Raw genomic sequence first — 13,119 nt, forward strand, 5'->3', positions numbered from 1 at the left:
GCAGCTGTTATTTCAGTCCTGGTTACTGTTTTGTATGTAGTATTTACCTTTTCCACATACAGGAATATCAAAAGCACATGGAAGCTTTTGATCAGAATGTAGCTAATGTCACAACTTGGATGTATCGTGCTGAAATACAGTTGGATGAATCTGATAAACAAAAGTCCCAGCAAAAAGAGGAAATTCTTAAGGTAAAAAATTGTGATTTTCTGGAGAGCATTTATTTTATTCTGAAAAGGAATCTGTCAAAACTAGCGTATTTTGAAAGGTATCACAAATTGATTTATGTTATTTTTTTTTGTGATAAAGCTGCCCTCTGGCAGCTTCTAGATTATTTAATCAATTTGCACTGCATTGCAAAAGTTCCCTACAGAAATAAAATGGGATATGTTCTTCTAAATCTTAGGGACTTACTGGTGAGTACAGCAGCACCTTATTAAACCTCTGTGTGCTGGAAAATGCTCCTGAAACAGACCTGGTCAAACAAAATCCTTTTTTCCAGTGTTCTTCATTTTTTATTGTTTTTCTGTGATACTTTTCTGATATCTATTGTGTCTCTATATCTGTGTTTGATATCTCTGTCATATGATTGTTTTAATTTTATAAACACTGATTGCATTGTTGCCAGGCCAGCACCATAGACAAGAATATTATATGGTGAACTAGCTGTGTAATAATGTCTTAGAATATTGATCAGAAGGGGGTTTTGGCCCATTGCATAATTTTAAAGTATCTCATTTAAAATACCTTTTTTTTTGTTAAGATTAAACGACTTCAAATTATTATCTGTATGCAGGCGTTTTTTCTGCTGAAATCATTGTGAGGTTTTACTGAATGCTATGGTCAGTGCATAGTATATGAGGAACAGTTTACAAGTCAAAATCAGAATTGTATTTCTGGCAGTAACATAATGATGCCATTTACTAAAGCAAAACTTTAGAAATTACAGTGCAGAGAATAAATCAATGCCTCATTGATCTCAGCAGGATTACACAACAGACTTGTAGTTGAATGAACAAGTTGGCCACCGTCAGGTATAAAGTACAGTTATCTTCACCATCAATATAGGTATATATATTTGTCTTGCACAAAGACACTTCATACAGGCAGTGAAATGTAATTCTTAATGTCCAACTGTGTGTATGATTCGTGAGTACCTGGCTATATTTTTCAGCCTCTGCCCATTCTGAAATATATTAAGATTATTTTTGCAGAGGAAAATGGTATTTGCCCTCAGGTTTTTGTAATTTGTGATAAATGTATAGAAAAAATATCCTCTGGTTTCTCTCTGGTCATTTTTCCCTGCTGCAACTGTGGGTATGAATGGTAAAGAAAGCAACAACTATACTTCCAGTTCTATAATGCATGAAGGAGGTAGCAGCTTTTGTTAGCTTTAGGAACATAAAATAATTTAGCATATCCTGAAATATGCTGAGGATTTTTTTATTACCAATAAGAACCTGCCTAGAAATCATGTTCACCATTAATTTCCTCTAGGATATATTAAAGCACACATGTAGATGCATTCCTACTATAAATTTGAGGCATATGAGTTGGAATGTTATCTAATACATTTCTACTGGATTTACACACTGATGCATAATTATCTGAATGTGCTTTGTGGTTTTGCTCCCTATTCCTTTGCACACTTTCTCTCTCTCTCTCTCTCTCTCTCTCTCTCTCTTTGCATTTATTACTAACTTCAAGCCCTGTCTCTTGCTCACGGACTGTAGCGCTTAAAGGCTGAGCTGAATGATATGCATCCAAAGGTGGACTCTGTGCGTGACCAGGCAGTAGACTTGATGACAAACCATGGAGATCACTGCAGGAAAATAATAGAGCCTAAACTATCAGAGTTCAACCAGCGATTTGAAACTATATCACAAAGAATTAAGAGTGGAAAGGTAGGAGGACTTGCTTCCATATGGAGATGCATACAAAATGATATTTATATAAGGTACACAATTACAACTACATAGTGAGCTGTAGTTTCTCCAAAAACTAAGCTTTTATTGTGAAAAGATGAAGAGCCTAAGAAATTATTTTAAAGTGTGAAACTTTGGGGTTTTTGGCATTAAGGTCTTTTTTCACTGTTTTAAAACTATTATCTGACTTTATATGAACATAACAACAATTACTTTAACTTACAAACAATGAGCAGTATCTGGAAATCAGTAAGATTTGTAATATTCTCAAAGTATAAGTCTCATTTTTTTAAGTACAGATTGGGTTGTGGGGACTAATTTTTCATTAAATGCACCCAGCCTTTTTCTACGAGGCTGTAACTCACCAAGGTGGAAGATACACATATATAGTTATACATGGATTTTATCAATTATACTTCAGCTGCTCATCTATACAACTAGTCTGACTACTGCATCTGAATTAAAAACTGATTAGGTGATTTTTAGATGTGACTTCAGATCTAGAATGAGGGAGGGCATAAGTCACCTCTTTCCATTGTATTTGCTGCCTTTATTGTGAGGAGGTATTTGGCAGATTAAAGCAGAAAGCCATGGACTTTCATATATAGAACAATGGGAATGAATGGATCCCAACCTTAACTCTTTTTGCTGGCTAGTGTAATAGCACTGGAAATGAATGTACAGAGGATCAGTGGTAGAGCAGGAAATAAGCTTTGCAAAAAGTGTAAGGAAAGAGACATAGTTTTAATTAGTTGTTCAGTGTTTACACAGCGTTCAATACCCTCACCTTCTTTGTGGATATTTGAGTTTATTTAGGTTTCATTTCTGGAACAGAAAATAATATGTCCTATTAATAGAGGTTTGGGTTTTTTTCCCTTTTTGGCCATCAGTAGCATGTCAGCTGTTCCAGCGTGCCTCACAGTTCTTACTGAAGTACAAACTGTAGACAGATAACATCTTGGCACAAAGCCCAAACAGCTGTGTTGTGTGACAGTTTCATATTTTAGCTGCAATCTGGATTTACTTCTCATTTTATCTTGCACTTCCATGATGCCGTAAGCATACAGGGCTGATGCAGCCTTTGAAAGATCTATATAAAACTATTGCTTGTCTTGGGGAACAATAGAATTGTCTGTAGGTGGTTTATCATGGGTTAACCATTTACATTGTGTGTTGAGGACTCACTCAAAAAAGGGGGAAAACATGCTTTGCAAGATGAAGTCTCTTCAGAACATGGCCTGCAAAAAGCTTCCACCTGGCCATCTTTTGTCTTAGGTGTTCATTATGTTCTTGTATAGGCAAAATGAGTTGGAATGGTAGCATGTCACTATACACTATGTACATAGCAAGATGAGAAGAATTACTACAGCACCTAATTTTAATGGTAAATCAGAGCATAGGGGACCTTTTCCGGGACCTTGGGGGATGGAAAGCTAGTATATGATTCACAAAGGTATCTATAGTTAGAGTTATTGCATAAGATAGGCAAAATTTTCTTGGCAGTTTTACTGACTTCCTGTATACATTTAGATAAAGGACTAAATTGCTGAGTGCCTTGTTTTGTCCACCTGTACAATGTAGGTAACTGCATTTGCCTTAGTCATTCATTTCAGTTTCATGAGATGAAAATATTATTTTTACAGAATGATATTATGCTTCATAAGAGGTTTTGCTTTTTTTTCTTACTTTGGTAAAATTATTCACTCAATGAATAACAAATTAAACTAATTCAAGAGCAGATTAAGCTCTTATAATTTATTCTATCTGTTTTCAAATTAGCTATATGTTTTCAAATATCAACAATTATTAGTACAAAAGTGTAGTAAATAAAAAATGACCTGTGAAGTCAGTAAATGGTAGTAAATAATTGTATCCTTAATTAATAAAATTGCAAAAATGAGATTCAACATCATCAAGTTGTCTTTGAACCTCATTCAGGTATTGGAATTTCATTTCCCTTTTTGTTATTGTTTTTTGCATTGTCCAAAGATTAGTAAATTTGTATTCCAGTTGTATTAGTGATTCGTCTTTCAGTGAGATTTAAGTACTTTTGAAGACATCCTTCAGAGCATTTGAGAAGAAATGACTGTGTAGTTTTTTATTATTTCTGCCTCAGTTCAAGTATTTGCTGAGTATAATTCTAAGTTTCTTAATGAAAATTTGTGAGCACAGTATTATTCTCTATGTTGCACATTATTATATTTCCATTAATGCTTGTAAGCACACAAAAATCTTTGTTATTAAAACAGTCAACCAGATACATATTTTTACCCTAATTCTCCCAGGTCATCTGTGGAAGAGATGGGAATGGACTACAGTTGATGTCTCTCTTGTTTTGACTGATTAACTTAGATTGTTACCACCTTCATTACAAGTTTTTGCTTCATAGTAAAAACAAGTGGTGCTGGAGGAAAGAGTAAAAGAGAACAGATTAGAATATAATATGCTTATGTCTTTACCATGAAATTGTATATCCAAGAGTTCCTAAAGCATCATAAAATGTGAATAGCCATTAAATCTAAATTTTATACAAGAATCATCAAGAATTTGTTGCTTGTCCTTGCATTGAAAGCTTTGAAAGAAGAAACCTTTTTCTCTGATTCTTTGCAATGCACTGAATAAATATACTGTGTATTGTACGTTAAACTGTCCACAGGCACTCAGATATCAGGTAGACAAAGGGTGGCGTATTGTAGTTATTATTAAATGGCATTTGTTTTAGAGTTTAAAACTGAACACTAAGCTAAAGTAAAATAATTATACTGTGATTAATTTTGGAGAAATTGTGTCTGTTTTGTTCACTTGAGGGTTTGTTGTTTTGGGGGGATTTTTTTTTGGTCCAGTATTTTTGTTGAGGGTTTATTGAAACACCAGCTCATTTAGTGAAGTTGTGTTGGGTTTTTAATACGTTAAAAAATATTGCTAGGGGAATATCTTGTATAAAGATTATCTGCCTTTTGTTTTGCATAATTCACTTGGCTTTTTTTTTTTTTTTTTTTTTTTTTTTTTTTTTTTTTTTTTTTTTTTTTTTTTTTTTTTTTTTTTTTTTTTTTTTTTTTTCTGTTCTTTGTGAAAGAATAATTATTTCAAAACACTGAAATTAATTAGCATGAAATTTTTCTCCATTGGTTTTTTCATCTGAATGGATTGTTTGTTGCTCTGCGAGGAATTTCTGACAAACCAGATTTAGCCAAGTGGTGTTAAACATTTAATTTTTTTAGACAGATCATTATGTTATAACGTTTATCTAAACCTGTGCTGACACACAAATGTGAAAATGTAGGGGTTTTTTTCAATTGCCATTCACAATAGAATTATGTTTTCTTATATGGAAGCTCTACAGTATTGGTAAATACCAGTCTTTACTTGTGTTGTTAGGTACTTCGACTTGTATGATGTAGCTTTTTCCACATGATTAAAATTCTGGCATAGTTTCAGCAGTAGGAGGTAGAACTGATGTCTCTTTTCATTTATATTGCTAATAAAACTATTAAGTATGTGATTTAAATAATATTTGTATTTCTCCCATTTTAGCCCTTCATTCCTTTGAAGGAATTGGAGCAATTTGACTTCGATATACAAAAAATGCTTGAACCACTGGAGGCTGAAATTCAGCGGGGGGTGAATCTGATAGAGGAGGACTTCAATAAAGATATGGTAATTTGTTTGAAATGAAAGTCTGAGTGAAGTAGGCAAGGAGATGGAAAAACCTGAGTCAAAATTAGAAACTTCCATACCTGCATTAGGATCTGGAGATGTGACTTGGACAAAATTTTACTGTGCTATTATAAACTCAAAAGGCTCAAGTTAGCCTTATCTACAAGATTTAGAGGTAGGTTAACTGTTTTCAACCATTGTGAAAACGCTAAGCAAAACAGGAATACTATACTAGTTCTATACTAGTACCAGCAATATTGCTGAACAGGTAATTAATATTAAAATATCTGTAGCGGTATGAAGACCAAGAAATATCAGAATGATGTATTTAGGTGGTCAACAGTTAAAGAAGACATACTAAAAACAAAGCTAGGCAATGATCATCAAAAGAACTTCCACTTGCCAGTTAGTTCTTAACAGATCTGATGATACCATTTCTAGTAAATCATTTTTGTGACTGTGGTAAGATTTATTACTCATGTTTGCTCTTCACAAATCGTAAATCAGTTTATGCATATTAAAGGGGGGGGTGGGGGGGGGGGGAAGAGAGGAGTAAAATTATGCTGTGCTTTGCCACTGTTGCTACTATAGTGTGTTTTCTCCTGAGTGATTTTCAGGGGGATGACATCAGCAAGATCAAATATATATTTATTTATAAGCAATACAAAGAGTTGCTATCTATTTCCTTTTGAGGACTTGATCTAACATAGCTATTTTATATCAATGCTAAAAGGAATCTTTACTGTACTGCAGTGCTCAATTCTGGGTGAAGCAGGTTTGATGGGGCAGTTTCTACTACTTGAGGTTATTTTGTTCCCTTTCTTTACATAAAATGTTTAGTGTGGTTCAAGATATATATTCCCAGAAGATGTGGCATAGATTAAAATTCTATGTAAAAAGCACTTAGGGGTATAATATTATCTCCCAGACTAACTGTTTTGCATTCTGATGATACTCAAAATTCTTAGGAATGGTGTGGCTTCCTAGCATACTGGCATTCAGTGACTACTGACAGTGATTTATAAGCTAGTCTTTTTGTTTTAAAGTAAAATGTATTTCACCTTTTTGCCTTTAATGTTTTCATCCTGTTACCCTGGATGCTGCATAAAATCTAGTATCAAACATCTGTAGGTTTTTCAACTGCTGGTTTACTTGTAGCCCTAAAGTATCTACACGTGTTGCTGAAAGCAAGTAAGTTATTTGGTCTTCAGTATTGAACTGCAAGTAGTGGTTGGATTATTACTTTGGCAGAGGAAGTGTAGTTATATATGTCTGTGTCTCCTAGTACTTAAGTAATAAATAAGAATTCCCATTATGCTTGTTATTTTTTTTTTAAATCAGAGTCGAGATGATGAGAGCACAGTGAAAGAATTGCTGCAAAGGGGCGACACACTTCAAAAGAGAATCACAGATGAGAGAAAACGGGAGGAAATAAAGAAAAAACAACAGCTGTTGCAGACTAAACATAATGCTCTCAAGGTATAGGAGCTACAGTTATAAGCCCATGCTACTAAAACAATCTTTTTCTTCATTTCAGTGCTTTGTTCCATTAAATGAATCTTCATTAGTATTTAGAGATGAGCAATTTAAAACTGTCTCTAAACAATTATTTTCTTATATAATTCTCTTTATGCCTTGGAAAATTAATTTTAAGTCACTAGCTTAACAAGTACTGATTTGTCTTCAGTGTCACTACTGTGTGATTGTCAGTCGGGCACCAATGAATTATTTGGTAATCATTCCTTTTTTACCCCATCATGCATGTTTTATGTTTCTCCAACAGCAGTCAAGACCTAAGTTAGAATCAGTTCTTGCAGACTTGTATTTTCAGTTGTATAGCATACTTCTGGCAATGAATAAATTGATTTATCCTTCAGTGAAATACATACTGTTTTCGTTACTGTGAAAAGCGGCTCCAGACTCTTTACAATATGGTAGGTGGGAGTACCAGTAGACCTAGTAGCTAAGATGCTGAATATCAAAGTCACATATCAAAATTCTGTGTTACCACACTTCTGGTGGCATAACTGTGATAATTTTCCTGATAACATCCATGGTGAGACCTATTTGGATGAACTCATAGTTGTAATTGGGAGTGTTGTCTTTCTAGGGAAAATTACTAATGAGGAAAGAAAGAATCTTAGAATTGGAAAGTCACCTTGATTCCCTACCTAGAGCTATGGGCTCTGGCTACTGCAGAATTTTTAATCCTATTGGCAAGCAGAAATTTTATCTCTTTAGACAATATTAAGTTGGTTTTGGATTGAGGAACATGGCATGGTTGCATTTTATTATTACTTATTTTTAAGCAACATCTTTCCTGTGGATTTTATTCTAAATTTTACAGGTTTGCAGATCTGTTTGAATTCAGTAAAATAGCTGGAATATACCATTGTTTTGTCAACACTCAGAAGAAATCTGAAATCTATTAGGTGTGTCTCCAATTGTTCCAAGTTAACTGGAAGTAATTAATACATTTTATGGAGGAGAAACAAGTATTTCCAGAACTATGCTATTGACCAGAGGTTTACTGGCAGTTTTTATTGAATAGAGTGATTGATTTTCCTTTGGGTGACTCAGTTAAAGCATTCAGCCTTGTCACATAAAATTGAAGGGTAGTTGATAAATTAATCCAAATATTTTTCCATACAATATACCAGTAATTTTGAAATTTACTTGTTAATAGGAAGTTATATTAATGAAAATATTTTCTGAATTCTGTATGAGCAAAGTTAACCAATTAAAGCAAATGGAAATCAAGCATTTATCAATGTTTGTATGAAGTAAAAGAAGGGCTTTTTACCTTTCTGTTAAAGAGAATTTTTAATACTTTTATAAAGCTGAGTCATAAACAGAAGACTTTTTAAATGGAAATGGTATTTAATTTAGAAGTGTCTTTGCAAACATTTCTGCATTGAAATATTTTTTCTTTTGAAAAGCTACAGAGTTTTCAGGCTAGAATTTCACAGGAGACCACAAAATACAGTAAGCTCACTTATGGCTAGATACTAAGTGGGCTGTGTTTCCATCTGTCCAGTAAGTATTCTGAGCAGAAGCGCTTTTTATATAAAATATTGACATTTATGTAAGTGTCTAAATTTCTCTGAATATTGGTGGCTGTCTCAGTGGTTTATTCAACATATGAACAACCCTGAATTAGGTAACCTCCTTTAAAAGAAAAAAAAAAAAGTCTAAAAATTTAAACTGATTAAAAAATGTTATGTTTAGGTACTTATATGCTTGATTTAAGTATCAATTTTTAATTAAAAAATATAGTGTCCTTGTGCACTTTTTTCCTTTCAGTGTGCACGTTTGCCAATTCATATTTTATAAGCCTTTAATTCATGTTCTAATGATGTCTGCACTGTGAACAGGACTTGAGATCTCAAAGAAGAAAAAAGGCTTTAGAGATTTCCCATCAATGGTATCAGTACAAGAGGCAGGCTGATGACCTAATGACATGGTTGGATGACATTGAGAAAAAGTTAGCCAGTCTACCAGACCGCAAAGATGAGCAGAAGCTAAAGGTAATGTTTTGGGATGGCGATGGTAGATCTTTTTGAGTGGTAGTTTATCAGTTTAACAGAGAGCTAATGCAATAAATACTCAGGTAGATAAACAAAATTATTAGTTCAGTTCTTTATTTCTATTTATAGTAAAAAAACCCCACGTAATTCTCTATGTTCAAACTGACATTTATTTGCTATACTATATCTTGTATTCATTATACTGAATGTTACAGAAATAATTTGAACACACTAAATAAAAATTTTTGTTGAAAATATGAAAAGTGTGCAATGTATTAAGCAACATCAAATGTTTTCTAGTAAAAATTGTAATTGATTTTATGTATCTTTGTTCCAGATAAACAAATGACTTACCGATATATGGATGACCTCTATCTCATGTTAGCACATTCATTTTCATCAGAACATATTCATATGTCACTGTCAAACTCTATAGATTTATTTACATACTGTCAAAGGTTTTCCTAGTTTATTTTGCATCGTCTTTCTTTGCTTCATTATCTGTTCAGTTTCCCACAGAGTAAAATAAGAAGTAAATAATATCTTTAGAAATCAAATAATATATTTGTAAGCTGTCCCAACGCTATTTGTCCTGAATATGCTGACTCTTACTGAGAAAATATTTTCTCCAATTGCCCATCATGGTGTACCAACAAAAATCTGGAAACGAAAGCTGTTGGCCTTTGCTAACTAGTTTTCAGTGTGTACTAGCTGTTAGTATCTCTACAGCCAATCTCCAAGAAGTTTCTTCTATTTCAGTTCTTTTTCTTTTGTTTAAATGTAAAATAAGATATGAAATAGCTGTAAATTTTAATTGTAACAATAAAATGGAAATGAAATTTCTGACAGAAGTATTTTGCTAATTTTAAGTTGATCTAGTTAGCTAACTGTCCTGGGCCCTGTATTGGTTTTGCTCACTAGGAGATTGATGGAGAGTTGGAGAAGAAGAAGGAAGATCTGAATGCGGTGCACAGACAGGCTGAACGCTTGTCTAAGGATGGGGCTGCAAAAGCAGTGGAGCCAACCCTGATACAGCTCAGCAAGCGCTGGCAAGATTTTGAGAGCAAATTTGCTCAATTTCGAAGACTCAACTATGCACAAATTGTGAGTTGTTACTGGCAAACGCAAATGTTTGCAACTGCTACCACTAACAGCATCCTACTAACAATGAGAGCTTCAGGGTCAGTGTCAACTCTTCAGATATTAATAAGAAAAATCTTTTTGTCTGCAAGTAGGGGAATCCTTATATTCTAACACAGTATCTCTCTGCTTTGGTCTTAAAATTGCCCTTTAGTTAAAACAGCCAATTAAAAAAAAAGAAAAAAAAATCAACAATGAAAAAGTCATGTTTATTTCTGTTGCCTCATTATTTTCCCATAACATTTTCCAGTTAAAAAAAATGTCTGTTTGCCATCCATCTGTTTTGTTCAGTGAACCCGTAAATCCAAAAAATTGTCTTTTTCAACCTATCCATCCCATGCCAATTTTAATTGTTTGGGGTTTGTTGTTTTTTTGTTTTTTTTTTTTAATTTGTCCATAAGATGTTATATGCACTTTAAGAAGAGATTTAAAATATTCTTATTACACAATATATTCATGGCCTTTTCTCCAAATGCTTTTTTTGCAATTAAGTGTACATTTAAATTTGACAAAAAGAAAACAATTTTATGAACCGACATTGTGTCCTCTGATTTTCAGTTGTCTAGTTGTATACAAAATATAATTATTCTTACTGGTTTATACATGCTGCAATAACTGAATAAATAAAAGGGAAATAAACTGTCACTGTTCCAGATTTATGATGAAAATAAGTATTGGGTGTTACCCATTTGGAAGGTTACCAGAGATTGCTTTTGCACTTCCATGGCAGTGTTTCCTTGTCGCTCCTATTACTCTGTCTTCTGAGCTTTCGATTTTAGATGAAGAAAGCTAAAATTTGCTCTCAAGGAAGTTGTTGTGTTATGTACTTGCCTGTAGTCTTAAAAAGTTCTAGTGGTAAAGGGGTGTTTAAAAAAAAAAAAAAAATTAAATTAGAGATAAAAAAAAAATTTAAAAGTATTTATTTTTAAAATCAGATAGATTGCTGAGGGGCAGTACTGACAGGATAATGAAAAATTAAGTACATGAAGTTTTATTTCTAATTGATGTGTGTTCAACTGTGTTTCAAAAAAGAAAAAAAAAATCCCAAATCAGCAACAATGTAACCTGTTGTTCAATACAATCCTCTATTTAATGTATTGAGTGTATTGTGCATTTTGAACTTTTCTTCTATGAAGTTAACATAATGTATATACAAAAAAAAATAATAAAATAAAATAAAATTGGGAAAGCTATGCAGTTAATGGAAAAAATGCAGAGAAACATTAACTTTGGTTTGTTATGTTATTAAATCTTGTTCCATCTGATTACTCTTTTCAGATTATTATGTTTTATACTAAACTTGATAAATGTAATCAGTTGTAAATTGTTTATATTGGTAAGGAACTAGAGCAGCCTTTGCTTTGTTTTATAAATTAGTCTTTTTTTTTTTTTTTAACAATAAATATATTTACTCCTTTGATAAACAAGTAAGAAATAAGAATCTGCATACAATTTATATAAAAACATTCTACTGTCAGTGTGCTTTTTATTTCACCTACCACTTTCCATGACAGAGGATGAGTATATCCTCTATCAAATTTCACTAACAAATCAATAAAATTTCATATGAGCATATTTTTCTTCAAAATATTTCAGGTAGATATAGCATCACATGTGCTTTTTAATTGTACAAAGGAATACAATCATTGACTATTTAAAGCCATGTGATTATTATATGTATTTTTAGTGTTAAGATATATTATTTATAGATTTTTATCCTTGGAATGGTTACATTTTCAAATAGTATCAAATATTTCAAGCAAGAAAGTTACTTTTTTTTCCTATTTCTGGGGAATTAGGTCATTATTCAATGAAATTTACATGTTTACAGGATAATTACTGTATCTTCCTAATATCTCATTAAAAATATCTTTCTCTTTTGACAATGACCAAGGTGATATTCATGTGTAATATTTGCAGAAGCTACTGAAACTGGTCAGAGCCAGTATATTTTCATGGCTCAAATCAGTATGAAATATACAAACTGCCTAGTTACTGGTTTGGCTTTGTTGAATCAGTGAAACAAAATTAATTTCTCTCAAGTCCTTTTTTCTCTTTTTTAATACAGCCTAAGTACCTACCTCACAGGGATGTTGTGAGGATTGTTTGTGAAAGTCTTTAAAATACAAAAGAAAAATGAAAATTCCAACTATTAATTTGAACACATACATATACCAGCAAAAACAACTTTCATAGGTTTTCTGTGTTAACCACCAACTGAATAAAACTATACAATAAAAATACAAAAAGGAATTTGTTTTTAAAGCAAAAGAAGTAGAAAAGTGTTGCATTTTTATTTATGATTGATTATGTATTCAATAAGATACTTATTTATGGATTGAAAGGTGTTATTATAAATCAACAGGCATTTAGTTGTACTGTGTATCTTGCAATTCATTATGATTCATTGAATAAACATAGCAACACTACATTGAAGAATAACTTTAATTATGTAGTGTAATGAGAGATTTGCATTTCTTACCTTTGTTGAAGCTAGTATGTTTCTGATATCAATGTGTGAAATTAGAATGCTCGCACTCTTCTGGATTTTACTTTTCCCCGATATTTGTTAGGAAGACCTTTCAGAAGGATATAGGAACCATATGCATATAAGAATTTATCCTCTCCATCATGGTAGATTCTCATAAAATGTTGACTGTCTCACTAATACTAATTGATAAACATATACAGGTGTGTGCATATAAAAAGGAATTTTCTGTCGTCACTTTTGATAATAAGGTATGGTGTAGTTATATTATCTCAAACATTGTATGTTCTGTTTAATGCCAGTTTTGAGACATTATTCAGTTTGGTATAGTGGTCCTGTCTTTATGCAAAAATTGTCAGAGAGATCTGTTGATGTTCTGTAG

At 32.5% G+C, this 13,119-nt stretch overlaps 1 protein-coding gene across 1 annotated transcript in view; it reads left to right on the forward strand.

The window, feature by feature from the left end:
• DMD (dystrophin) overlaps window positions 1-13,119 on the forward strand; it is a 909,379-nt gene that overhangs the window by 279,484 nt on the left and 616,776 nt on the right. Inside the window, exons 35-40 of the mRNA XM_010004489.1 lie at window positions 63-191; window positions 1,734-1,904; window positions 5,460-5,582; window positions 6,924-7,061; window positions 8,957-9,109; window positions 10,031-10,213. Coding sequence (XP_010002791.1) covers window positions 63-191; window positions 1,734-1,904; window positions 5,460-5,582; window positions 6,924-7,061; window positions 8,957-9,109; window positions 10,031-10,213 — 897 coding nt within the window. The remainder of the gene's footprint in view (window positions 1-62; window positions 192-1,733; window positions 1,905-5,459; window positions 5,583-6,923; window positions 7,062-8,956; window positions 9,110-10,030; window positions 10,214-13,119) is intronic.

Source organism: Chaetura pelagica, unplaced genomic scaffold, assembly GCF_000747805.2.
Source record: "Chaetura pelagica isolate M959 unplaced genomic scaffold, ChaPel_1.0 scaffold308, whole genome shotgun sequence".
Classification (NCBI taxonomy): domain Eukaryota; kingdom Metazoa; phylum Chordata; class Aves; order Apodiformes; family Apodidae; genus Chaetura; species Chaetura pelagica.